Below are 24,738 nucleotides of genomic sequence, written 5' to 3'. Positions count from 1 at the left end.
GACCCCGATGTCATGACTCAATGTTCTGGCAAATAAGTGGGGTCAGGACGCCAGTCAGCAAAATATCCACCAAATTAACATTTCTGGCAGCCTGTTCGATGTGCAACTGGTCCCGAGTGTCACTCAAATGGTGAAACTGAAAGTCATTGTCTTTAAAGATCAATGCACCCGACTGTATTGCTGATTTTTAAGTAAGCGTTTATGGATTTGTGCACTTTACAGGCAAGTCCGGATTTAGTGACACATTCAGGGCTGTCATGACTTCCTTGATTTGATTATAAGGTAGGGAAGGTGGAAAAAACCAGCAGAAAGGGCTTCTCTTGGAGAACTGCATCATTTCGATTAACTGTAGATGACACCCCCCAACCCCGAGCATTCAACTATCTTTCAGATGTCTCCTCTCATTTTCACAGCCCACACAGTGAGATTCTCCTCTCAAGATGTGTGGGAGGAATCACTGCAGCAGCATCTCGGGTGCCTTCAAATCCCGAACACAAACACGGGAGCCCTTTTAGGCCTTTTACACTGACCCATTAAGACATAAAGCTAATCGCTGTAATTGCTGTTTTTCTACATTCCGTCCTTAACATGCAAACCTAGATTGACCTTGAATTGCAACAAAATGCTGCAGGAACACCAATACAATTTCTTTACACTTCATAATTTCACAACAACTGCGTCCATGATCGATAATATCCAAAACATTTATGTAGCGTGACCTTAAAATTCTGATTTAACCCGCTGGGCAAAGAACTGAGGCCGTCAGCATGGAAGCAGCGATTCCCATTGTACTATTTACAGTTCGTCCATGCGTTCCCAACCTTAATTATTTCCAGTGTAATCTCAAAGAGACTAGCTAATTATGCGGCGCCGCTAAAATGGTTATAAACCCTCATGAATTCTGCTAACAAGAGATATCCCATAATGTGTCTGTGATTAGCATTGCTCTCATTTTTATGTGGGCTGCTGCCACTGGCTCCACGCACATTGTCTATTTGAATACTGGCGTCAAGAAAGTTACCTTGGAGTGACCAGCATTCTCCTTTCTTTGGGTGGCCGGGGGAGGGGGTGAGGGAGGGGAAGTAATCTATAAATTGTTGGCTGCTCTACTTGTCAGTTATTACACACGACACCAGTCATTGGTTGGCATTTCGGTAATTCCTTTTGATGCCATGATTATTAGGGTCCAGCTGATTTATCGGTGTCAGCAAACTATGGCAAAGTTTTTCAAATCCGAACCCCCCCCACATGAACAAAATATAAAAAAAATTATTATTATTATTATTTTTTTTTAATGACAGAAATTCCTTTGCCTTGCTGCAAACGTTTTGCCTTTAATTCAATCTTCCTTGTCATAAACGTTAAGGAGCCCATAAATAAGTTATTTTAGTCATATATTTTTTAAATTAATCATCCGATTGCACAGTTTTCTGAATTTTATCCTGCCAAACAACAGAATCGACAGCTGTTTCAAAAAATCCATATCGATCGGGGGCTGATGGTCCTCTTGTCTTGTGACAATGCGGAATATTGTGAATTCATCCATACATCCATTTTCTTTGTCGTTTATCCTCACAAGGGACGCCGGGAGTGCTGAAGCCTATCCTAGCTGTCAATAGGCAGGAGGCGGGGTAAACCCTGAACTGGTCACTGGCCAATCGCAGGGCACATAGTGACAAACAGTCGCACTCACAATCACACCTACGGGCAATTTAGAGTGTCCAATTAATGTTGCATGTTTTGGGGATGTGGGAGGAAATCAGAGTGCCCGGAGAAAACCCACGCAGGCACGGGGAGAACATGCAAACTCCACACAGGTGTGGCCAGGATTGAACCCGGGTCCTCAGAACTGAGAGTTCAACGCTTTACCAGCTGATCCACCGTACCGTCATTGTGAATTCAGTCACTGTTTATTAAATCATTGGTTGCTTTGCGAGTATTGGTTGTATTTTCATTGCTTGAACGAGAATGCAATCAGTTTCCCCTTGTTAAGCAACAAAGCAGAAATACCAAGAAAATATTATAAAAAAAAAAAAAAAAAAAGGATTCTGAAAGTCGGCGGCCAGTTTTGCTTAAAAGCACCAGGTGGTGATATCTTCATTTTTCACAGCCCGAGAGTGAGGCTGCACAGGCTCTCCTTTACTTTCCCCCCATGCATTATTCTTGCTTTAAGCAGCGAGGCTCCTCGGGGGGGGGGGAGAAGGGTTTGTGGGTGGGTGGGGGTATTGTTTTACAACACACCACGCTGCGGCCTACTTGCCCGGCCCGAGGTTCTTTTTCAAGGAGTTGTCTTTGCTGACCCCTCTCTCTGGCAGTTATTAATAATAACACGTGCCGGGGAACAGTTCACCTTGTAGCGCTGGGGCCGCTGTATATATGTCTAGCCTCATACAGAGATGTCTCGTGGGGGGGGGGGGGTGTTGAGAGGTAAAGCAAGCCAAGCAGAGATGCACACAAAAGACATCAAACAAAGTTTCCATCGTGCTTGCGTGTAATTAGAATCAGCTATCATCTACGGCGCTGCTAAAGCGATGGAGAGTCTGATTAGCGGGCATCAAAGAAGGCCAAGAGGGCCAAGACTTGTGATGGAGGGCCTACGCGGAGGGGTGAAAAAGATGAAGGCTAAAGATGGTGGAGTGCTGAGGCTGACAGCCTGAGTGCTGCATTCTCCACCTCGAAGTCCCCATTAAAAGCTCGAGCGGGCGAAGCCTTTTGTGCATGCTGAGTGCTCCATTGTAATAACAAGCAGGCCAGATAGGATTCAAACTGGAGCCTGAATGAAGCTTTCCTGACAAAATTCTGCCGCTAAAGTGTTCAAAGCTCTCGACAAATTGAAGGCTCCCTTTGCTTTTCCAGCGCAAAGAAAATATTTTAAGTTTCCGAGGATGGCGGCGTCGGAGGTTTCCCCCCCCCCGCTCAGCTTGACATCCTAATTGATTATGGCGAATTCAAACCGCGGCTAGTTTTACCTCGACGTGACCACGGCCCAAGGACAGCATAAGTAATACTGGTGGCATTCGTGGGCACAGCGGGCACCGTGACCTTTTGCAGAGCCGCATTTGTCAAAACACAGATGGTTACCCATTTTAATGCATCGCCCAAAAAAAAGTGTTAAAAGAAAATAAGACTAATGGACACAGATGGCTGAAAAGTTATTTCACACAACTTATGACACTTTAAGGTCTAAGGCTACCATGTCGCAGATCGAATGCACAGAAACTTTCACAACAAAAATTGCTTTTCACAGTACAGTACAATACAGTATATACACAGTTACAAATGAATATTTCATTATATTTATCAAAAATACAATTGTGCGCCTTCCATTCAAAATGTAAATGAGATACAGTGGAAATATAAAGTCTACACACCCCTGTTGAAGATAAATCATATTGAAACTTTTTCCACCATTCATTTGACCTGTAAACTGAAAAAATAAAATATTTAAAAGTGGAAGTAAAAACAAACAACAGATTATATAGTTGCACAAGTGTAAGCACCCTTTTGACTTTGGATGTGGGTTTATTCAGAATCAACCCATCAAATCCAAACTCATTTTAAGTGGGAGTCAGCACACACCTGCCACCATTTCAAGTGCTTTGGACTAATCATAAATACAGTTCAGATGTTCTAGTAGGCTTTCATAACTTTATTGTTTTTTTTTTTTGCTTTCATCCAGAAGCTTGAAGGTTTAGAGCTAACACTGAACAGTCGAATACCACAAAGTGATAGCACAAATTCTTCAGGTTTCTGCTAGAAAGCCCAAAAAAAAAAAAAAAAAAAAAAAGTCAGGAAAAGCCTCCTGGGGGGGATGAAAATTTTATTTAGGGAAAATTTGAAGAACTTTAAGTGGTGCCAGCTGTGTGCTGACTCACATTGAACATAAGTTTGAATGTGGGAGTTTGAAAGTGATTTATCTCAGTTTCAATTTTTTTTTGTAATATCACAAAAAAAAAGGCATTTGAACGGGGGGGGGGGGGGTGTAGACATTTTATATCCCCCAAAGATGGAGGGCTCTATTGCTATGATTTGAAAACCTTCAACACTAATTCAAACGTGTTTGCACTCGGAAAACTACGTTTGTGAGTAATCACACGCCGCAGCGAACGGAATATCCCTTTTCTTATTAAAGCGATGACACATGTTCACAAGCGGGAATGTATCTAAATGAGATTTCCGAGGAGAATAGATCGCTTTGAGACAGGCTAAGCTTTTTTTCTCTTCACTGCCTGTCACTTGGCAGTGATAAAGGTTGACATGATGTCACAGTCACGCCTGACGCCGACATACAAATGCGTAATAAGCTCGATGTGAGATATATATATAAAAAAGCTATTTTGTACCTTTTCTTCCTCGTTTACAAGAATATGGTTGATTCTGAAGGAGAGGCGTAAAAGAAAAATATTACAGTAAACCATGCTCCACATTTGGTTATCTCTCAGCTTTCCAAAAACTTGAATAAATCCCACTGCGCTGACTGGTGTGCGCGTTTGCGTCCGTTCACAATCTGAGTAAAACCACTGTAGAGGAAAATTGGAAATTGAGGGTGAAAAAAAAAATGACTGAAAAGATAGATAAATAAATAAAGCGTTCTCCTCGTGCCGTCTTTAAAAGGAATGCTCGGAATTTACAGTTTTCCATTAACTGGTGCCCAACAGCTCCCCCCCCCCCTCCACGCGGCCCACCTCTCCTGGCCTTGGAGCTGACGGGGCTTCATTTTCAAGCGGAAATGCGTGAGCTGTTAGCGTCCCGCCTCATCTGGCCTTTCCAGCGCTGCGAAAATAGCGCATCAGCATAAACAACGCGGATACAATGCGTTACCTGGAATCACTGACGGAAAAGCTGCGAACAGATCGTTTATGGAAGCGTTATTCTCCATATTCATAGGGAGCAAAGTACAACTCGAGCTTTAGGAGATAATAGCTGTAATTTTTGTTTGCATTCCTCGCTGTGCGTCATATTCAATCGCACTAGGGGACTGCTGAAGCCTTAAGTATTATTCCCACTGTTTCTTTTCATTTGAGGGGGATTATTACTTCTCTGCTGCTTTTTAGACCCCTGAAGAATTCTATTAACCCTTGTTATGTCAAGCTGAATAGCATCGCAACCTGCTAAATAGAACAGGACCACTGGTGTCAGAATATAAAAATGGACAGAGTCTGAAATCGTGATTTCCCCCCCCCCCCCCCTTACCCCCTCACCCCCTCCCCTTGCTTCTAACCCCGGGCTGACACAACAAGATAAACACAAGTCCAAATAATATACAGGAAGCGCTTTTTTTTTTTTTTTTTTTTTTTTACGAGAGCGACCGTGTGTGTGCGGTTGCGGGGGTCATGAATCTGTCGCAAGTCCTGATAACGTAAATCATTCAATTTTAAAGCAAGGTTAGGTCGAGTCAATGTGATGTCCTCGGCGAGTGATGGAAAGTGTAAAATTGCGGCGTTCATGTAATATCGCGGCCATTGATTGCCTCAGTGATGGAGCCTGACTTCTTGTGTTGCGCCGCAGATCAGATGGGGAGTGCTGGATTTGCCACTCGTTAGCCTGCAGTGTACGTGTTGGCAAGATGTCGCCATCGAATCAATTCAGTCACCTTGAAGATGGAAGAATAACTAGTTGGAATTGGCCAAACACCCAGGGAAGCTACGTGAGACCGGTGTGTACTTTTTTTTACAACACCGCGACAGAGCTCTCCAGTTGGCCTCTTGCCATGTGGGGAAGTTGATGGAAAATGTTCAGAAAAGACCTGAAACTTGAAAGCCAAAAGCTAAACGAGAAAAGAGAAATATGGAATACTGAATTGTGGCGCTTCCGTTTAGTTTTCAACTGTTTTTCACCATTTCTGGTTCAGTTTTTACCATACATTTTCCAGGGGGCCGTATTTTCTTACATCGTGCGGACACGCCCACAGCAATTTGTGAGCGGAGACAATGTCGAGATTTTTCACAATTTCGAATCCTCATTTTATCTACTTGCTGATTTGTTTGGTCGTTCAAGTTTGTCAGGGTTGTTCCAGGAACTCAACTAATTTAGAAGACATTTATTTTGACTTGAGTGAACGGTAAAAGTGAAATGCAAATGTGTTGCACTCAAAAAGTTAAATTAAACTGAACTGCAGTGGCGCGCTACCATTTGAACCTCGCCAGACTTGGCCGTGATCCCTGCTCATGAGGATGCTGTGGAGTTTCCAACAATACAGGACAATACTTTTGCACCATATTTTTTTAGGAATAAAACCCAAGTATTTTTCAAGGTGGTTCTCAATGCAAAAAGTTCGGAGACCCACAAAGCAAATGAAAACTAAGGAAGGAAAATGAATTTCTCGTCCAACCGCATGTAACCTGACCTCTTAAAATTCTTTTTAAAATTAATTTGAATAGAAAACACACTCCCGGGATCACTCCGAGTGTTTGTTCAACGCTCGGAAAACTAAAATAAAAATTCTTACCGTAGGTAGTCTCTCCGGCAGAGGATGAGGTTGGCTTTGGTGTAGAGCGTGGAGCCCACCTCGCCCAGCCTGCAGTCGCAGCAGGCGCACTTGAGGCAGTCTTCGTGCCAGTACTTATCGAGGGCCTTCAGCAGGTAGCGGTCCTTGATCTTCCGGTTGCAGCCGGCACAGCCTTTTGGCTTCGTGTCCGGCTGGACAGAAAGCATTTGTATACCTGCGACAAGGTGACAACGGAAGGGATTCAGACGCACAATCAAATCAAGATGTATTCCAATGTTAGAGTCAAAGTACGGGATATGCACATCGTACACTAGATGTGCCTGTTTTTACATTAAGAGACTATGCAAGAAGGCAAAAGACAAGGCACAGTAGAATGAAATAATACATGCTGATTTTTCATCCATCCATTTTTGATAGCACTTATCACGAAGACTGAGCTGAAAACTACACTAGATGACTTTTGGCAAGACACCCTCAACCAATCACAGTGCACATGTCAGCAATCACACATCCCATTCAGACCTTAGTCCTTTAGTTGTCAATGAACCCGTTTGTTTTTCCATACAGTACAGCGATTCATGTATTTTCATATTTGTATTACAGCTATTGACTCAAATTCCGTGTCCATTTACTTTATTTTCTTTTACCTCATTACGAATGAGAAGTATTTCTTGGGTAACAAGGTAAAAAAAAAAAAAAAAAAAAAAAAATCAAGGCGTAGCAGCAAGTGTAGGTTTTCTCTGGCACAGTAGTTTCTTACGGTATATATCACATTAGTAAATATAATATATAAATATACATGACAACTTGTTTTGCTTTAAAAATGGAAAAAACGCCCCCTTTAGATTACCAAATGTGTTTTTCTTGCCTGTTAAAAAGGGCAAAGAAAAACTCCTTGACTTACAAAGATGGAGAAACATCAACGTGATGCCGTTTTGAAGATTTTTTTTTTTTTTTGTATAAAGCGCATGTAACAATGAACATACAATCACACCGATATGAAACGCTGTGTGAGTCGGAGTGTGTGTGTGTCATCTTTGTAAATGTCAAAAAACAAATCTCTGAGTGTGGAATCAAACACGGGAAGAAGAGTAAAGTAAAACGCCTGAAATGTCAAACCCACTTTCTGTTGCTCGTGGAGAGATGGAGGGAAAAGTGCCAAGGCAGCTCAAAACAAAATGTTAAAGTGATGTTAATCTGGAGGGCGGCGATTATAAATCCTACTCTGTGTCATCACGAAATGTTCAGATTGTCCCAATTTTAGGAAATGTGTAATATTTTACACATATTCAGCATTGAAGTGTGTTTTGGTGGACTGGGCTTGGGAGGTGAAGGTGGTCACGACAAACTAGGAGCCCACACAGGCACAAAGACAGCACTTTGTGGACACTTTTTTTTTTAACTGTTTTTAAATGTGTTGACCTCCTCTGCATTTAAAGGGGCGTGGCCCCAGACGAGAAGCTTTGCAGAGAGTCTGCATTGTTTGGCCTGAGCTGACTGGGGAGAGCCTTTGTTGGTCCACTGTGGGACTTAAAGAAGAGGCGGGGATGGGGGGGGGGGGGGGGGGAGCGGGCTGAAATTAGTATTCTCCCACAATTCCCTGAGGAGAGGCGTACCCCCGTTCCCTCTTTGTCCACCATTCACCACACACACGCACTACTGCTCAGTTTAGTTCAGAATTATCTGTCTTTTTCCTTCAATGTTCTATCAACTTTGCAGAAAACACCCAATAAACTGTCTTTACAACAATGGAAACTTTTCAAAAGGTCAAAATTTACCGTTTGTATTTGTTGTATAAGTATTCCACGCAGGACATTTGATCTATTTCTATTGAAACTGCACATGCAGTTTTGATCAGCATGCGACCACATCACAGTATCCTTACATTAAGAACAAGGCAGTGTTTCATTGGTTTTCTGTTTTACATTTCCTGTGATGTAAGTCCCAAATACCACGCACTTCAATAATCCAATTCCATTGAAAATAAGTTGTTGTCAAGCTTCTTCATGTGTGGCCCATACATTTTCCTGATGTTGATGTTACATCGACTTCTTGTGAAAGTGTGCATTTCTGGTAGTGAATAGCGTGCACTTAGTTTCCTGTCAGACAGAGATCCACTAAATCTGTGTAAATTCACCACATAACATGCAATGAAAACAATCCTTAAATATAGAAGACGTCAGTTGTGTGTGTTATAATCCAGTATAAAAACTTCAGCATTTTTGGGGCCCTGCATGACGATGCAATTACATTATCCTTAGAGATTAAGCTCTTTAACTGTGATCCCATTCAAACTTTGGCATTAGGAAGCCCCTTCATAACGCTCAAGAATAGCATCCTTTTATTTCATTTTGTGTAAAATGCTGTTTGAACGCATTATGAACACGTTCTATGCCCAAATCAGTTTGTTGTTATTGGTTTTTTTTTTTTTAAGATGCACCGTGGATATATAACGATATATAAATTTTTTTTTTAACTTTTAGGATGTTTTTTTTTTTCCCCTGAATACCACTTTGTATATATTTTGAGCAAATCAGCAGCCTTGAATACATTGCACCGTACATAACATTTATAAAATAGTCAGGAATTGTTAACACATTTCGACTGCAAATTAAGGAGTATTTATGTTCAAATTTGTGTTTTGCCGCCCAAAATAACTTGCATCAATACTTAAGATTACTTTCTAAAGATGTCAGCTGTATACCTCATCTGTTTTAAGGCCTAAAATCAATGCGCCATACTTACACGATCATATTTGTGTATTTCTACAATCCCTTCTGCCTTTTTTGTGCAAGTAAAAGTCAGTTTCATCTATTTCTACTGCAACTTCTGTGTTTGGGGGGTGGCCTGAAAGGCGTGCGCGTCCAGTGGCTGCGGTGCGCCAGAGAGCTCAGCTCATTTGTTACAGCGAGTTGCCGGCTGTTGATTTGTTAATTGGCTGGATTTAGAGAGCGCTCGGCTGCTGCTCGCCCCCTGGTTCCTCTCCGCCGCTCCTGTTCAGCTGCACTGATCCGTCCTGCAGCCTCGTTAACACTACAAAGTCGCCCGCTGCTCATTACCGAACCCAGAAGAAGAAAAAAAGGGGAAGCCAGCACCACCCCCCCTCCCCAACACACACACACACACAAAATCAGAGAAGAAGGGGAGAAGCATGGCAGGAATTCGTCCACTTGGCTCTTCCGATTGCCGGTGGAAGAGGAGGGTACGGGGTGGTTGAACAAAAGAGTAATTTTCCCATAAAGGAGGAGGAGAGGGGTGGTGGGGGGGACTCACAGCTGCTCGGAGCGTTAATGATATCTGTTTTATTTGCTTGCTGGCTCGTATCCTCCATAGCGGGGCTGACTGCGCGTCCCCCGCGGTCAGATGCATCATCACCGGATGGAGGACGTCGGAGGAGAGCAAACCCGCCGACCCGTCACTCACTCACACATACATCCTAAACCTCCTACAATTCGATGACATTTCACCCGATCACTTTAATTACCGTTGCCATGGCAGCGGAGTGCAGCTAATTCGACAGTGACTATCACGTTAGAACACCTCGCGGGGAGATTAAAACGACAGGCAGCAGCAACAACAACATAAAAAGCTGTCTTACCGAAACTTTTCTCCCTTTTCTGCATTTGTTGAGCCGCGTCAGCAGCATGCAACCCGGTCCGGTCGAGCAGCTGGCTTTGTTTTATATATAAACACAACACACACGCACACACAGACGCGCGGGGGAGGAGGGGAGAAAGGGGGGGGGGGAGCAATCCAGCCGATGATAAGGGATGTAAAAAAAAAAAAAAAAAAAAAAACACCTCCCCAAAAATAAAAAGAGGTTCCGTTCAGCAAAATGCGGGATTGAAGCAAAGGTCGTCAAGCGTGGTGTTTGCGCGCAGGTTTTTGCCACCAGAGTGTGGAGCTGTGTGTGTGTGTGTAAGAGACAGACACACACAGAGAGGGAGGAGGAGAGAGAGAGAGAGAGAGAGAGAGAGAGAGAGAGAGAACGAGAGAGAGAACGAGGGGGGGGTTGGCGAGGCGAGTGAGAGCGCCGAGTGACAGCACGACAAAGAGATGCTGCTTCTTCTCCGCGGCGCAGCCACAAAATCCCACCGAACGACCTGCATGCGCAAAAACGCGAGCTGCACCGGCACGCGCGACCCAACCCAACCGAGCCACCCCAAATGAGTCACCCACCTTTCTCAACAAGTTGACTGCACGCAAATTCGCTTGCACACACTCATAGTTATCCTCGGGAGGGTCAGGAGCCAGGCGGCAGGTGCTCGCCGGTCTGCGCAATTCTGAAAAGTGCGCGAGGTGTGTGGCCGGTGTCTACATATGCATCGGTCGACCCCCCCCCTCCCCTCCCTATCACCTACCCACCCCAACAACACGAAGATATTTGCAACTAACATAATCATTTACTTCTCGGCTGCTCCACTCATGCGTCATAAAAACTTAGGAGGAACCAAATGGATGTGTGAAAAGAGAAATACATCTAATTGCACCAAATGCACGACAGTTTGTTCACTTTCCTTCTTTTCGCGATGTTTTGACTTCAAATTAAGCGCCCTGGCAACTTCACCAAGCTCCAAACGTGTCACGCATTTGCGTTCCATATGCTTTCCCTGTGCGGGGTTGTGGCATTTAAGTCCTGGCAACTTTCTTTGAATGAATCGGCATCCAATCGGGTCGCCGATGTCAGTTTCCATTTCCAATCTACAATGAGTGCAATAATTGCACACTTTCCCTTGTTTCTTAAAAAAAAAAAAAAAAAAAAATCTAATCACTATAAGATACTAGAATAACTTTTCATATATTTTACGTCAAAGTTGTTGTCTTCGAAATTCTGACAGGCGTGGAGACAGAATGGCATTCGGATTTGAGCCTCAAAAGGCGGCGATAATGAGATGGGTCATAAAATGCTCTCCGCGCGCCATTATGAGTGATGAGATGCATTAAAGCTGACAGGGGTATTACCTGGCCGTAATTAGGTTTTGTCATGGATTGAATTATTTCAAGGTGGCCTATCTTGGTAATCATGCAATTTGCCGCGAAGCCTCTCTCCCCCGATGCCCTCCCACCCGCGTTTCCACACATTATCGCCCCCCCCCCCTCCTCAGTGTGAATGCGGGATGGATGAGAGCTTTCACTGAAACAGATTTGAGATTTTCAGACGCATTACAGACAGTTTGTTGGGATTACTTTACGCGTGCTTTTACGCACAGCCCATAAAGAGGGAGTTAAAGTCGTGCAGCAACACTCGGGGTGTCCAAAATGAATCTACCCCCGTATGAATGGACGGATGAAAAAAAAAAAACAAAAACACTGCAGTTTTGGATTCTTACACGTTTCCGTGCATTTTACACACAGCCAAAAACAAACACTGAAACGCTTACCTTGAAGTGGAGGCAGTGGCGTTCAAAATCAAAATCTTCACCGTTCAACTTCGTCACTTCCAATCGGCGCAGGGGATAGAAAGTCTCGCGTGTCCTCAAGTTCTCCGGCGTCCGTATTAACTCCTCTCTCCTCCCGGTCTTCGGTTTTCTCTCCAAGTGGAGCCAGCGCTCTCCTATTTAAGCCCCTCCGCCAGGTCCCCAGTCAGCAGCACACTCCAGCTCATCCAAGAAGCTGACAAGCACCGTTAGGGAAGGCAGCGCATGTTGCTCTAATGGACCTCATTAAGCTCTACTTACAGATGTTCTCTTAACATAATTGATCTGCAGCGAGTTGAGAGGACGGCAACCCTATTCCCCAGCCCCCAATTATGGCCCGGTAATTAGATCCCCAACCTCCAGTTCTCCACATTCACCCTCCTTACATTCCGAAATATCAAAGTATCTCTTTCTCTCAAAGCGCAGCTCCCCCCCTCCTTCCCCCCCAACACACATCACAACCCACTCCCACCACCAGAACCACCCTCCCACCTTCACCGCCTCACCTCCAATGTCTCCTCCCACCCACCCACAAGACTTTACTATTGACAGTCAGATATGCTAACCTTTTGTAGTGAAGCCAGACTAACTCCAGCTGACAGTGTTCACTCACTCACCCCACTAACCCCCCAGCCCCTCACCCCCAGCCCCAGCCTCCAACCCCACGACTCCCCCATGACTCGCAGCCTGTTGGGAGTCAGTGTGAGTGACACAGGAAGTTAAAAAAAAAAAAATCCCATAAAGGGTTGTAATGATAATCTGTCAAGGGAGACTCTCTTCCATATGTCTTTTATCTTAAATAATTCTTCTGATGGGAACTTTGAGAGAAGCTGGGTGCCACACTAAAGAGTAAAATAGTGATCGCGCAGCTTTTTTTTTTGTAATGCCAATCAGTGCCACTCCGATCACCCCTCTAATAAGCCGCCGTGCTAAAACGAGGACTCACGGCGGAAATGCTAATGTCACGTGTTTTCACTTTTGAAAAAAACAAAAAAAAAAAAAACAAAACAAGGGCACCTTCCATGAAAGTGGTTGAGTGTGAGGAGGTTTTTGAGCGATGCAGGCAAAGAAGTCCCCACGAAAGCATAGTGGGGGAAAAAAACAAAACAAAACAAAATTATTGGTGAATTAGTTACCGCATCGCCCAGGAAATGCTACGTTATCGGAAATACCAGAAACCTGAACAATTGAAACGTTATGCAGTTTCAATAGCAACTCTGCGCTTAAATCCACCACCCATCTACCCATCCATTTTCTTAGCCGCTTATCCTCACAAGGGTCGTGGGAAGGGCTGGAGCCTATTCCAGGTGTCAATGGGCAGGAGGCGGGGGACACCCTGAACTGGTTGCCAGCCATTCGCAGGGCACATCGACACAAACAACCGCACTCACAATCACACGTAGGGGCAATTGAGAGTGTCCAATCAATGTTGCGTGTCTTTGGGATGTGGGAGGAAACCGGAGTGCCCGGAGGAAACCCACGCAAGCACGGGGAGAACATGCAAACTCCACACAGGCTGGTCCGGGACTGAACCCGGGTCCTCAGAACTGCGAGGCCAACGCTCTCCAGCTGATCCACCGTTCCACTTGCTTAAATACAGGAAAAATCCCAAGTACTTGAACACAGATTCAATTAAAATATATTCCACATAAGTTAACACAAACTGTACCTAGATAAAAGACTCTAGAGCAACACTTCCTAAATCTAAAATGAAAATGTATTTTCCAAAAATGTGAAATACAACTGAATTATACGCGCAAACCACTAGTCCACCATGCTGCTCATTTTAGACATGTCATTCAAATGATGAAATGTGTTAATTCCTTGATAGTTAGGCGTGAGTAAAAAGAAGGCGGGGCGACATGGTGAGCCTAGCGGTTAGCGCAACCAAGAGATTCTGTGTCCGAAACTCTGTAGATTATTCTCCCCCGTGCTTCCATGGGGCTTCTTTGGGATGAACTCCAACTTCCTCCCGCATTTCAATGACATAGTGGACGTGTAAGATGAATTTACAACTTAAATTAGTGCTTCTAAAAGATGCTAGTGCAACGTGAGCTTCCTCTAGTGGCGCATGACGGAAACGCCAAATTACTTGTCAATATCCAAACTGTGTATGTGCAATGGCTAGAAGTTTTTTTTGTAATCCTATAAACAAACCAAAATGACATTATTTAACTAAATGAAGTTTGACCCAGACCCTTGGGTGACTGAAATCACGTTGACTCTCAATGTATGCCTCCTATGATCCTTCCCGAATTCTTTTCTGCTATCATTTTCCTCACGAGAGAGTCTTTTCAGGTCATTTAGGACCTTAAGGATGGGACCCTGGTCCTTCAGACACCCTGACACACACGACCCACAATGTCTTCCGCTAATGACCATCAAAAGCACTCCTTAAACACAGGCTAAAAAATTGCTCTGACCTTGAAGCGGGGGTCAAGGGATACGTAATTTTAATGAAAAATTTCTCCCCCTTTTACCCTCTCGCAGGACACTTTTGTCTCGAGGCAGACAGAAGTTCCACGCTCATTTCTTCTCGTACAAAAAAGTCCCGAGAATCACCTTCTGTCAGTAATCAGTCAGAAGGGAACGGCGCAAATCCAAAGAGAGACACGGGCCAAAGAGTACTGACCCTTCTTATTACTCCTCGGAGAGTTAGTGACGATTACTTAATTCAAATGTCTATTCATTTAGTGGGAATATAAAACAGGAGAGCATCAGCAGTCAGAAGAGCCGGCGCTGGCGTTATAGGCCGTTTCGTTCATCCGTTTGACTGGGAACAGCCAATAAAAATCCAGAGGATGGAGGATGATTGAAACGGCACTTAAAATTCATACGTGAGATGTGTTATTTCAATTAAATCCATCGGCTCAAATCGAATGGAATGTCATGCAATTTTATGATGGAAAATGAGCCCTGTGACAAGACTCATCCATAGTATGTAAAAAATAATATCAGAGCTAATTGTATCTAAATCAGCGTTTTTATGACTCAAAATGCAAATGCGAGCACGGTCGTCAACGCCTCAGCAAAGAAAAATGCTATTGGCGGCCCTAAATGATGTCACTGCCTTAACTAAAGACATATTATGGAAAATTGACTTTTTATCGTATAGTTGGTAAAAAGCTCTGGTTGATGATTGATGGTCTGCTTTAGAGTTGTAGCAAACTCACCTTAACTCACTTCTCAGGAAGCAGCAGTTTGGCAAATAAAGAAACTTTGAGTGATTGTAGTGTACCGCTAACATAAACATGAGAATTAAACATTTTGTATTTAAATAACCACATAACCTTGCCTTATACAGAGCTTCCCTACCTTAATGCTAACACGCACAATGTAAAACACCATAGAGGGGCTACAAAAACTAGCATCAATGTTGCCCTGTTAACTCTTTAAGCAAAAGATATTTGGACACATGGTGCCACAACACATGTAGACAGACAATATAGTAATACTGATAAGCACTCAAACAAACGATCAACATTCCTGCAGCTTACTGACGATTAGATAATATGAACTTCATTTGTGATTGTGTATATTGTACTACCCCCGGTGGCCAAGGCACACACCAGGAGGAGTTGCACAATAGACTAACCGTGATATTGTATGTTTTTACTGTAAAACTGTCAAGGTAACATAGTTAGCTTAGCCCGTGGTGGCTTTGTGCAAGGTAAGCAGAGATGCATTCAGTTATGTTGGTCGCACAGACGAGTGTTAGCTTCTGGCGAGCGGCTTACTTGATTGCTTGGTGAACTTCCTGACGTGGTGCCAAGGGTGTGGGGTGCATTTGTGTTTGCTAAGGTGTCCACCTGCCACATACACACAGTAGAGAGATTATAAATTGTTAAAAATGCTTTCGCTATCTCTTGCTCATCCCCCCCCCGACACTCCAAGACTTCAGCCACAAAGCGTACGGGCATGGCGAGGCAACTTCAGCTTTTATCGAAAAGCTAATTTACTTTTCAGCGGGACATGTCGCCATGGTAACCTGTGCTGTCAAGCTAACCTGCTCTACAGCGGGTGAAGTCACCTGCTGACAATTCTTTTTTTGGGGTGGGAATCAAGCGTCACAGTATCTCAGAGATCACACGCAACCCAAAGTATAAAGTAAGGGGGAAAAAAAAACCTCACTGCGTGATGATGTGATAGCGGATCAGTTGGACCCGCTGTTTCCTAATTGCCTGCACAGAGAATTTTAGAGTTGCCTTTTACTGTGGCCAGCAAGACACAACGGCGGAATTATCACACTGTCGTCGTCGTCGTCGTCCCCCTGGTGGCAAAGGCGCACACACCAGAGGGAGGCGCACAGTCACGGTACCAGTGGATGGAAAAAGTTGGCTTGACCAACAGAGTTGGAGGCAATTCCAGGAAAGTCTTGTAATTGGCCCTTCGATTCAAACAAGTGATTATTATACATTGTCATCAACGTGTGCCACACTCCTGTTGAACCTCATCTTTCCATGAAAACTCTGATTTCCCTTTGAATAATATTTCTTCAAGCCTTTAATGATGATAACCTTGAACAGCGCATTGCTGGCAACTGCTACATAATATCTATCGATTCCATCCGGTGCGATTTCCTTGAGTAGCTTGGGCTGAAATTACTTGTGTGTTCCGAAACTGAACATCTCAAACAGACTGCTGTATACCTCGCCAGCAATCAATCAGCCTTAATCCAAAACCAATTTACTCCGCCTGAAGAGGAAAATATCTTTTAATCTCTCGCCGACAATCCCTGATTGCAGTCAGTTGACAGTCAAAGTGTGCCGCCTAGAACGGGACATTTATATTGGATTTGCGGCCGCCACCGCCACAAACACATGAATGAATAGTCAATTTAATACCTATGAGAACCGTTCTCTTCAGGCTGAAGATGGGATATTGCTTCCCAGACGTCTTCTCCATAATCATTTGCCGTTGTTGCCTGTAAGACACGGTGACAAAAGAGACAAAGGTCATCACGGAAAACAAACTAACGGAAGGCGCACACTGGATTTAGGTGGGTGAACAAAGAAAACAATGTCTGACATTCAACAAATATATAAAATAGGCCAAGGAGGAGAAAAGAAAAAAAAAATTACGTGACTAAATTGGAAATATGAATTGTTATGTATAGTTTTCAAATTTAAAGTCTCAAATGATTACATTCGCCGGACAACTGCCAAAGGCTCACAGGGACGGAACAGTATTTACCATTGAAACTTTTTTTTTTTTTTTTTTTTTTTTTAAATCAGTGAGGGGACACACACACAGACAAAAAAAATAAATAAAATCATATACGCGCACCATAAAATAAATCAATCAGGATAATCTTTCAGTGACGTGATAATCGAGCCTTGGTTGTCTTTGAGCAAATTATTGCAAAATATTTTAGGAAAATGCTCAAATTAGACCCGATTATTGGCCCAAGATTTGTTTTTCTCTTCTTATAGTTGCAAATTATAACTGTCAGCATTATTTCTGTTGTTACACCGTACAAAAAAAGCTAATTGGAGCACCATGCAGTTTTTTAACACACTGTATAGAAGAATAAATTTAGTAGTACTTTAAAACTAAAATGCCCCCGCGGATGGGGATGTAAAAAAGTCGCCCACCTCTCCCTTCCAACTTTAAATGCCTGATTCTCCTCACTAACAGTCTGCATTAATTGTGAGATCCTGGGACCAAATTGGGTCAGACCATTTTTTTTCCCCTCCCCTCAGGTTGCTAATTGGCCCTCTAAAATGCAAAGCGCAGCAAAAATAGGTGAGTTAATTTTGGCAATTAGCTTTATAGATCATTTGGTCGGTTCATCTATTTTGTGTTCACTCCCTAAAGTAGAAGCCTCGCCAACGAGTGGAAGGGGGTGGTTCGGGTTCTACATTTTTACATGATGCGGCGCATTTCAAATGATTGCTATTTTGTACAATTCTATCGAAACTAAACACATTGAAGGATGAAGAGAATTTTTGACACACTCTGCTTTGTTGAATGTGATCACGGAAATCATTATTGTCCATTTATTTTATGATGTAACTACTGTATGATTTTATAGAATACTACAGTATATTAGCAAATAGCATAAACAGCCCAAAAGGTTTGTTATTTCCTGTGGATCCACAAGATGGCAGCATAAGACTTTTTTCCCTTTTAGATGAAGCTATGTCCTGAGCAAAGAACGCTCCTCCACTCACTTCAACAGAGTTCCTTGGCATCCGATGCCACCCAAAAAAATATATATACATATACAAATCATTGAATAATTTTGAATCAGCTGCAACAAAAGGAATGATGCCATCAGATGAGAGTCAACTGAGAGCACAGTGCCCTCTACCCTGTACGGCCGGCGTCTCTACGTGCCCCCACCCCAGCTTTCAAGCCAAGCGATGGTTGATTAAGAGCAGCCTTGTGGGTGGCTGTTGTTTTACTCCATATTGATCCTCTAAGCACAACTTTCCATCATGCAGAGAAGGCCAGGGCCAAAGACGACAGCTAATTAAGATGGCTAATCACTTCATTTCACAAGGCTGCAGGCTCTGTCACTCTACTTTCCTGTAGCAACTGTTGTTTTGGTATCTGTGAAATGATAAAACAGCAAGATGGATATATATCTTAATATACATATATATTCCTTAGTAGCGATGGGAAGCAAAGGTTTGCGAAAGAAAGTTCCATCTGAACAACAAGGGCACAGATGTCATCGAGTTCACCTTTTAATTATTTATTTGAACTTTTTCTAGGGTGGAATGATTTTACGACACCCTTGATTTTTAAAAACATTATTTTGGGGAATGCGATGGGCGAAGGGTCACAGTTCCGAGGACCAATCAGAGGCCAAATCCCTGTGTGACTGTCTGAGCCCTCCCGGTGCTGCAAAGTCTCTTTGTGAGTAATGCGCATACGCGTACATTTTGTAAACTTCCAGCCATTCTGAAACATCCCTATCCATGCTTCAACATGTGCCATTCGACAACTCGTCGCCGAGTGTTCATGTTCGCTATGGACGTCTCAGAAAAATGAACACAGCGAACGAACATACATGTGTTTTTTTTTTTTTTAAGCAACTTTTGTTTTAAGGTTAGAGTTAGATTATGATGTATGTTAGCTCCCTCTATGTAGAAGAAGAGGAACTATGAGACCAGGAGATTTCCCGGTAAGCGTTTGCTACATAGCCAGAGTTCCCCCGTTAGTAACGCATGCGCATTCATCACAAGGAGATTTTTCAGCACGGGGGAGCGCTCAGACCGTAACACCGGTCCCGCCTGTGTGTTCTCCTCGTGCCTTTGAGTTTTCTCCTAACACTCTGGCTTCCCCCCCACGTCCCAAAAACATGCACTAATGGAAACTCTAAATTGCTTGCAGATGTGATTGGGAATGCGAATGCTCGTTTATTTCAATGTGCCCTGCGATTGGCCGGCAACCAGTTAAGGGTGTAACCCGCCTCCTGCCCTGTAGATAGCTGGGATAGGCTCCAGCACTCCCGCGACTCCTGTGAGGATAAGTGGCTCAGATAAGGAATGGACGGAAGATTATTTTGGATTGATTCACATAATGAAAATTAAACATATAGGCTGATGAAGGAAATTGCTTCAGATTTTCACTTAAAATGTTGTGAAAGTTTGTTTCTAAAAACTAGACATCACGCAAAAAAATAATCCAATAAACAAAGAAAAACATTTATTTGTATTTCATACACAAGGTACTGTTATTCAATGTGTTTTACATGATTAAAAGCATTTAAAAAAATGAAGGAAAACATTTTTTTAAAAACTGCTGGTTAGAATGATCATCCAAATTTAATTTATGAAATTGTTTTTTTGTGACTCCAGTCATCACGAACGAATTATATTAGTATTTATATTTAGTTTTATTTTTATTTGTATTTTTTTAAAATCTGAACACCAGTAACTAAAAGTGGAAATCTACACTACTTGCAAAGCAACCATAATATACTTTTTCAAAATGAGGACCCTTCTGACAGAATACATTAATATTAAACTACTTCGCGATTCAAAACAAACAAAAAATAAAAATAAAAACGATCCGTGACAACTACCTCGGGAAGGAATTTTTTTTACTACTTTTTTGGCATTGGAGGGAAGTATTTGTTGAGACACATTCTTCAAGGCTAGATAACATGCTTTTGAACATTTAAGTCAAGAAAACTTAAAAATACATGAAAAATGTTTTAAACTCAGTAACATTGTCGAAACAAAATACTTCTTTGTGCCGTTTAACTGATATGCGTTAACTTTTGTTGGTTGTATTTTCTGATAATGAGTCACTGCCAGCATGGTCAGTGCAAAAAAAGTCCTCAAAAAGTAAAGGCAGAAATATTTACAACTCCGTGAAACTGTTAAGATACGTGAAGAAATGTCATTTATCATCATTATACTACCAGGGGAGATAACATTAAAATCTTCAGACATGAACTTTGTATGGCAAAAGCACAGAACGAATTTGTCGCCGGTAGTTGAGGCCACTTTATGACGACGACAGAAAACTGACAGAAAATGCATTGGAGAATTTAAAAAAACATAAAAACAGTGCAGAGAATCACTGAGTCATGAAAGTTACCGGTATTGTGGTAATACTGTACTGATACTTTTTTTGTTGTTTTTTGACAGTTTTCCAAATGAGGTTTCATGATTTCAAATTACTAACAGCGGGACAATATTGACAATTATGCAAATAGCGCAGATGCTTTAATAAATTTTACGCAGACTCCTGGAATCGTTCAAATAAAATAAAAAATCGATTCTCAGTTTTGATGGCTACGTTCCGTTGACCCTGAAGAAGAAATTAGCGTAAACCACCAAAGAAGAGGCAAAACAGTACTAAGATCCAACGGAAGCTGCTAACATAAATATCAACAATGTTTAAATAAATTACCTCAGTGCAACAGTTATTATTAAGATAATATTGTGCAAAGGCGCTCTGACCCTCAGCTTCCGACGCAAGAAACCTCCGCGACGTCAAATTGGGTGAGTGAAACAATTAAATATTTTGTATGTTAACATTGCGGCAGCTACCATGCCAAACCCGGTTTGCACACTTCCACTGATGCCTTGAAGCATTCATTTTCGTCTTAAACCTAACGTAAGAGGGAGCTAAACATTGAGCTCAAACTTGACCAAAGCTGCAACTTTACATCACAGGTAATAGGGGCAAAATTCACATCTACATTGCCTCACAGTGCCACAATCACTGACCTTGTGCATCACCGGTGGGGAGGTAAATGAATCAATGTTTTACAGCATTTGGTTCCACCCATTCCTCCCTTCATTGCCTTCTGTGTCATTTTCAGAATTTACAGGTGGCTGTGAAGTTAATTCCCGTGCCAAAGTGCCGTATTCCGTTGCAGCCCTTCAAAATAAAAGGGTTAATCCCAACCCATCTCAAAACAGGAAGTCAAATTAAAACGTGCACATGAAAACCATGTAACATGATAAACCAGTCCCAAATACGTATTTAAAAAAAATGCTATGCAGTATTTAACTTTTAGCAGAAATATTAATCAATGAAAATTAAGTCAATAAGGTTCATTACACACATTGCTTTTTAATTCCCAAATTTGATATTGATACTGGTTACAAAGAACCCAGTGTTAAATGTGTTTTGATCTATGCTGCAGGCTGCTGAGAAAATAGAAGTTCATAATTTGGATACCCTTTACATTTGAACTATGCAAACTTCTTTTGACCCAGGACCCTAAAAGAAATAGTATCGTTTGGAAAATGAGGAACCGAAATCGCTCAAATCCAAAAACTGCCCAACCCTACCGGCGAAAGACCTAGATCACGTTCCATTACATGTTGTATGTTGTTTCAGATGTCATCTCCGGCAGTAACAAGTGCAGTGGAATACATTGTGAGACCGAGAGCTTGTTATAAAGTGAGAATTCCAGAGGAGGCGAGTCACCCTGTTCCTTTTCAGAATCACTCCAGCTGAGGAATTGGATGCTGCTCTTCATGTCAAGTGGACTTATTCTGGTTGTTATGAGAAAAGGAGGATAAACATTACTCAAGACAGCGGGCCTGGATTTTATGCACAGTGAGGCACAAAATTACAGCTTTTTGCCTTTTTTTTCTTCTTTTTTTTTTCAATCAAGTCGTATTGATAACCGGTTAAAACCATCTGGGAGACCTCGGCCATCATTTATTTTGTTCTTTGACCATTTGGTAAAATGATTTGTGGGCTGGGATAAACACAGTGGAGCTAAGCCCCGACCGGTACTTATGAAAGGAAACTGTTAGAGAATGATTTCCCTTCTGGATTGAGTCAGAAGAAGACACTTTTGACTGCATTATTGAGTGTGTGAGCAGTGTGTTAGACCACAATATAGCCTCGTTCCACTCGTGCGATAAAAGGGGCCGCGTGCTTCTTTGCACCCCAAGAAAAGATTCTGGGAAGTTGAGTTAAATCGAGCCAAGTTGTACAACACACAAACTTAGCGAGAGATTATAGCTGGAGTCACTTCACATCAGGAAGATCCGCCAGGGAGCTAATGGAGACAGGGGAAACAGGAAGAGCTGTCTCACTCTCATCCATCCAAAGGATTGATATGAAGTGGGGAAAAAAAAGGGAATCAGAAAGGATCAAGCGCAGAGATCCGGGCTCGGCAACACATTGGGCCTGTCATCTTCTGGAGCCATTTTGAGATCCCGCCCCCATCCCCATCCCTTCTCTGTCTCGTCTTAGACTCCTTTAAGCTTGGCTAAGGGCTGTTTTCAAATAGGTTCTTCTGATCAGCCGCGGAGGAGGATGAGCGATGGAAATCCGCCAAGGTTTGGAAATCCAACACATTTGAGCGATGATAAAGGAAAATGTGCTATTTAATGTCCTTGCATGTCAGGTGTGGCTTGTCAACTCGCTGCAGCTTTTTGTTTTTGAATGGGGATTTATTTGGGCAATATCGCGGGTGACACATCTAATAAGTCTTGAGAAACCATGGCAGTTACACTACACTGAATCTGACAATGATGGCAAACAAGATGAGAAACTCTTGTTGATGGAAATAAAACTATATTGTGCTGTATAGACCATAGATGAGTGGACTGGGTTGGAGTTCAAACACACACAGCAACTGTTCTCAATGCCCCAACGGCGAGGCTAAAAACCCGGGTCAGGGCCAGCACCCTCTTTGAAACATTGTGGGTGTGAGGTCCATGTAGTCGCCCGTGACTTTATTTCCCTCCATTACACAAGGAAGCCAGAGTATGAGGGGGAAAAAAAAAAAAAAAACATGCAAGTACAGGTAGAACATGATAACGCCTGTCGAAATTCCAACCCAGAATCCCAGAACCGTTGTTGTGCTAAGCTCTCGATCACCGCGCTGCACGCATAAATAAACCCCCAAGGGAATTCATCTTGTTGAGCCCAAATTTTGAATCAGTGGTACTTGCCAGATGGGCCTTGTAAAGGATTTTAGTTTTAACCATTGGATGTGGGCAGAGCATTTGATGTAATTACCATGCAGCACAAATTTCAAATAACTCTTTGTGTTTATTACAAAAAAACTGTTGGTGACTGTGACATCTTGCAAGAAGCCTGTGAGAAACAAGGATACTCTGACTTTAATGGATGCCAAAACAGCAGGATGTGGTGAATCCGAGTGATGAACCCCTCGTCGCGCTGTCTTACATTGCCCTGGGTCATCCGTAATCACGCCTGTGTCGCAGATGTGATTTTGATGCGTTTTTGGGTGCTTTTACAATCTCTGTTTCAATTTAAGGTGTAGGACACTAAAGGGAATCCTTCTGCTGACTCATAGCGGCTTCTCTTTTTATATTGAAAGCTGTGTGCGTAGATTGCCCCGCCCCACCCCTGCATGCGCAAAATATCAACAGATGGCTCCCCCCAGTCTTTTTCTTTCTTCATTAGGTCACTTCTGAGGAAATGTCCTGATGCCTTTCAGTCACTCTGTAAGGCAGGGAGCAAGTAATCTGCACGGTATGAGAGGAAACTTCACCGACGAAGTTGCCTCGGAATAATTGCTTCAAACAAATGAGCTCTTGCAGGTCCATTAGGCGAGTATAGCTCTCATCAAACAGTGTGTGATACCGACGCTTTCTCTGAGGGGTCTGTGAGAAACAGATGGGGGCACATTTTAAGGGAGACTTCCACCCTTTCCTGGGCTGCTATGATTCTCAATTTACACCAGCAATATGTTGATCCTGAACAACAGCTCCAATATCAAGTGGCTGCTAGTTGGGGATACATTCAGTGTAAAAAAAAAAAAAAAAAAAAAAATCTAACAGTAGTCAAAAGGGATTTCTGCATGTACAGCCATGTGCACTAATCATTTTGAGAATTTCCCGGACTTGTTGTTCTGAAGCTGTGCCAGAGTCCTGAGCGTCGATTATGTATCCTCTTTTATTCAATCATCGCATTGCTCAGCGGATGACATTTTGTCAATAATGCAATTTCCTCGTAATAAAGATATGCCAGACAATCTGCACCAACAGATTCCAATAGTGGTGCATTTCCCATACTGCATTTAATCGAGATATTGAGTACGTGTTACAATTGCATGATACTGTTTGTTTTATTATTTTCCCAACGTTTTAGAATCCACCAGTCCATAGTTTTTTTCTGAGTTAAATAACATTTAAACTATCTTCAATATTGGAAAAATATTTCTCTTCTGTTCTTGTTTCTCGAGATTAGACTTTACCACGAAATACAATCTGTTAAATCCTTTAGAATGTTATACTTTTTGACATATTAGTGTTACTCGCTGTCGTAACTACAATGCAAGTTTATCTTTATTTCTTATCTGTAATTTAGTTCAAATTCACATTTTAGTCGTGTCCCGGGGTTTACACCAAAACCTAAACACAGCCCTCTGAATAATTTGGAATTTGTCACATAGATGACAAAGTTGCATTGTTC

General features: G+C 42.5%; 2 protein-coding genes across 11 annotated transcripts in view; one reads left to right on the top strand and one right to left on the bottom strand.

Annotated features, from left to right (window-relative positions):
• The window catches only part of lmo3 (LIM domain only 3), a 47,624-nt gene extending 26,524 nt beyond the window's left edge, over nucleotides 1-21,100 (bottom strand). Inside the window, exons 1-5 of one of the 6 annotated variants that reach the window (XM_061807822.1) lie at nucleotides 20,737-20,878; nucleotides 16,710-16,789; nucleotides 15,603-15,674; nucleotides 11,830-12,061; nucleotides 6,449-6,662 (exon numbers count right to left, since the gene is read on the bottom strand). In XM_061807822.1, the coding sequence (XP_061663806.1) occupies nucleotides 6,449-6,654 (206 nt within the window). In that variant the 5' untranslated portion in view covers nucleotides 6,655-6,662; nucleotides 11,830-12,061; nucleotides 15,603-15,674; nucleotides 16,710-16,789; nucleotides 20,737-20,878. Of the gene's footprint in view, nucleotides 1-6,448; nucleotides 6,663-10,046; nucleotides 10,178-11,829; nucleotides 12,062-15,602; nucleotides 15,675-16,709; nucleotides 16,790-20,736; nucleotides 20,880-21,056 lie in introns of those variants that run through there. The other 5 variants (XM_061807817.1, XM_061807823.1, XM_061807819.1 and 2 more) reach the window with 5 other exon arrangements.
• Nucleotides 21,101-22,550: 1,450 nt separating this feature from the next.
• The window catches only part of arhgef39 (Rho guanine nucleotide exchange factor (GEF) 39), a 102,600-nt gene continuing 100,412 nt past the window's right edge, over nucleotides 22,551-24,738 (top strand). For 3 of the 5 annotated variants that reach the window (XM_061807807.1, XM_061807810.1, XM_061807805.1), the window contains exon 1: nucleotides 22,552-22,631. The gene's annotated coding sequence lies outside the window, so the exon portion shown is untranslated. Of the gene's footprint in view, nucleotides 22,632-24,738 lie in introns of all 5 variants that reach the window. The other 2 variants (XM_061807813.1, XM_061807812.1) reach the window with 1 other exon arrangement.

Source organism: Syngnathoides biaculeatus, chromosome 20 (assembly GCF_019802595.1).
Source record: "Syngnathoides biaculeatus isolate LvHL_M chromosome 20, ASM1980259v1, whole genome shotgun sequence".
NCBI lineage: Eukaryota > Metazoa > Chordata > Actinopteri > Syngnathiformes > Syngnathidae > Syngnathoides > Syngnathoides biaculeatus.
This window is presented reverse-complemented; position numbering and strand designations above follow the sequence as displayed.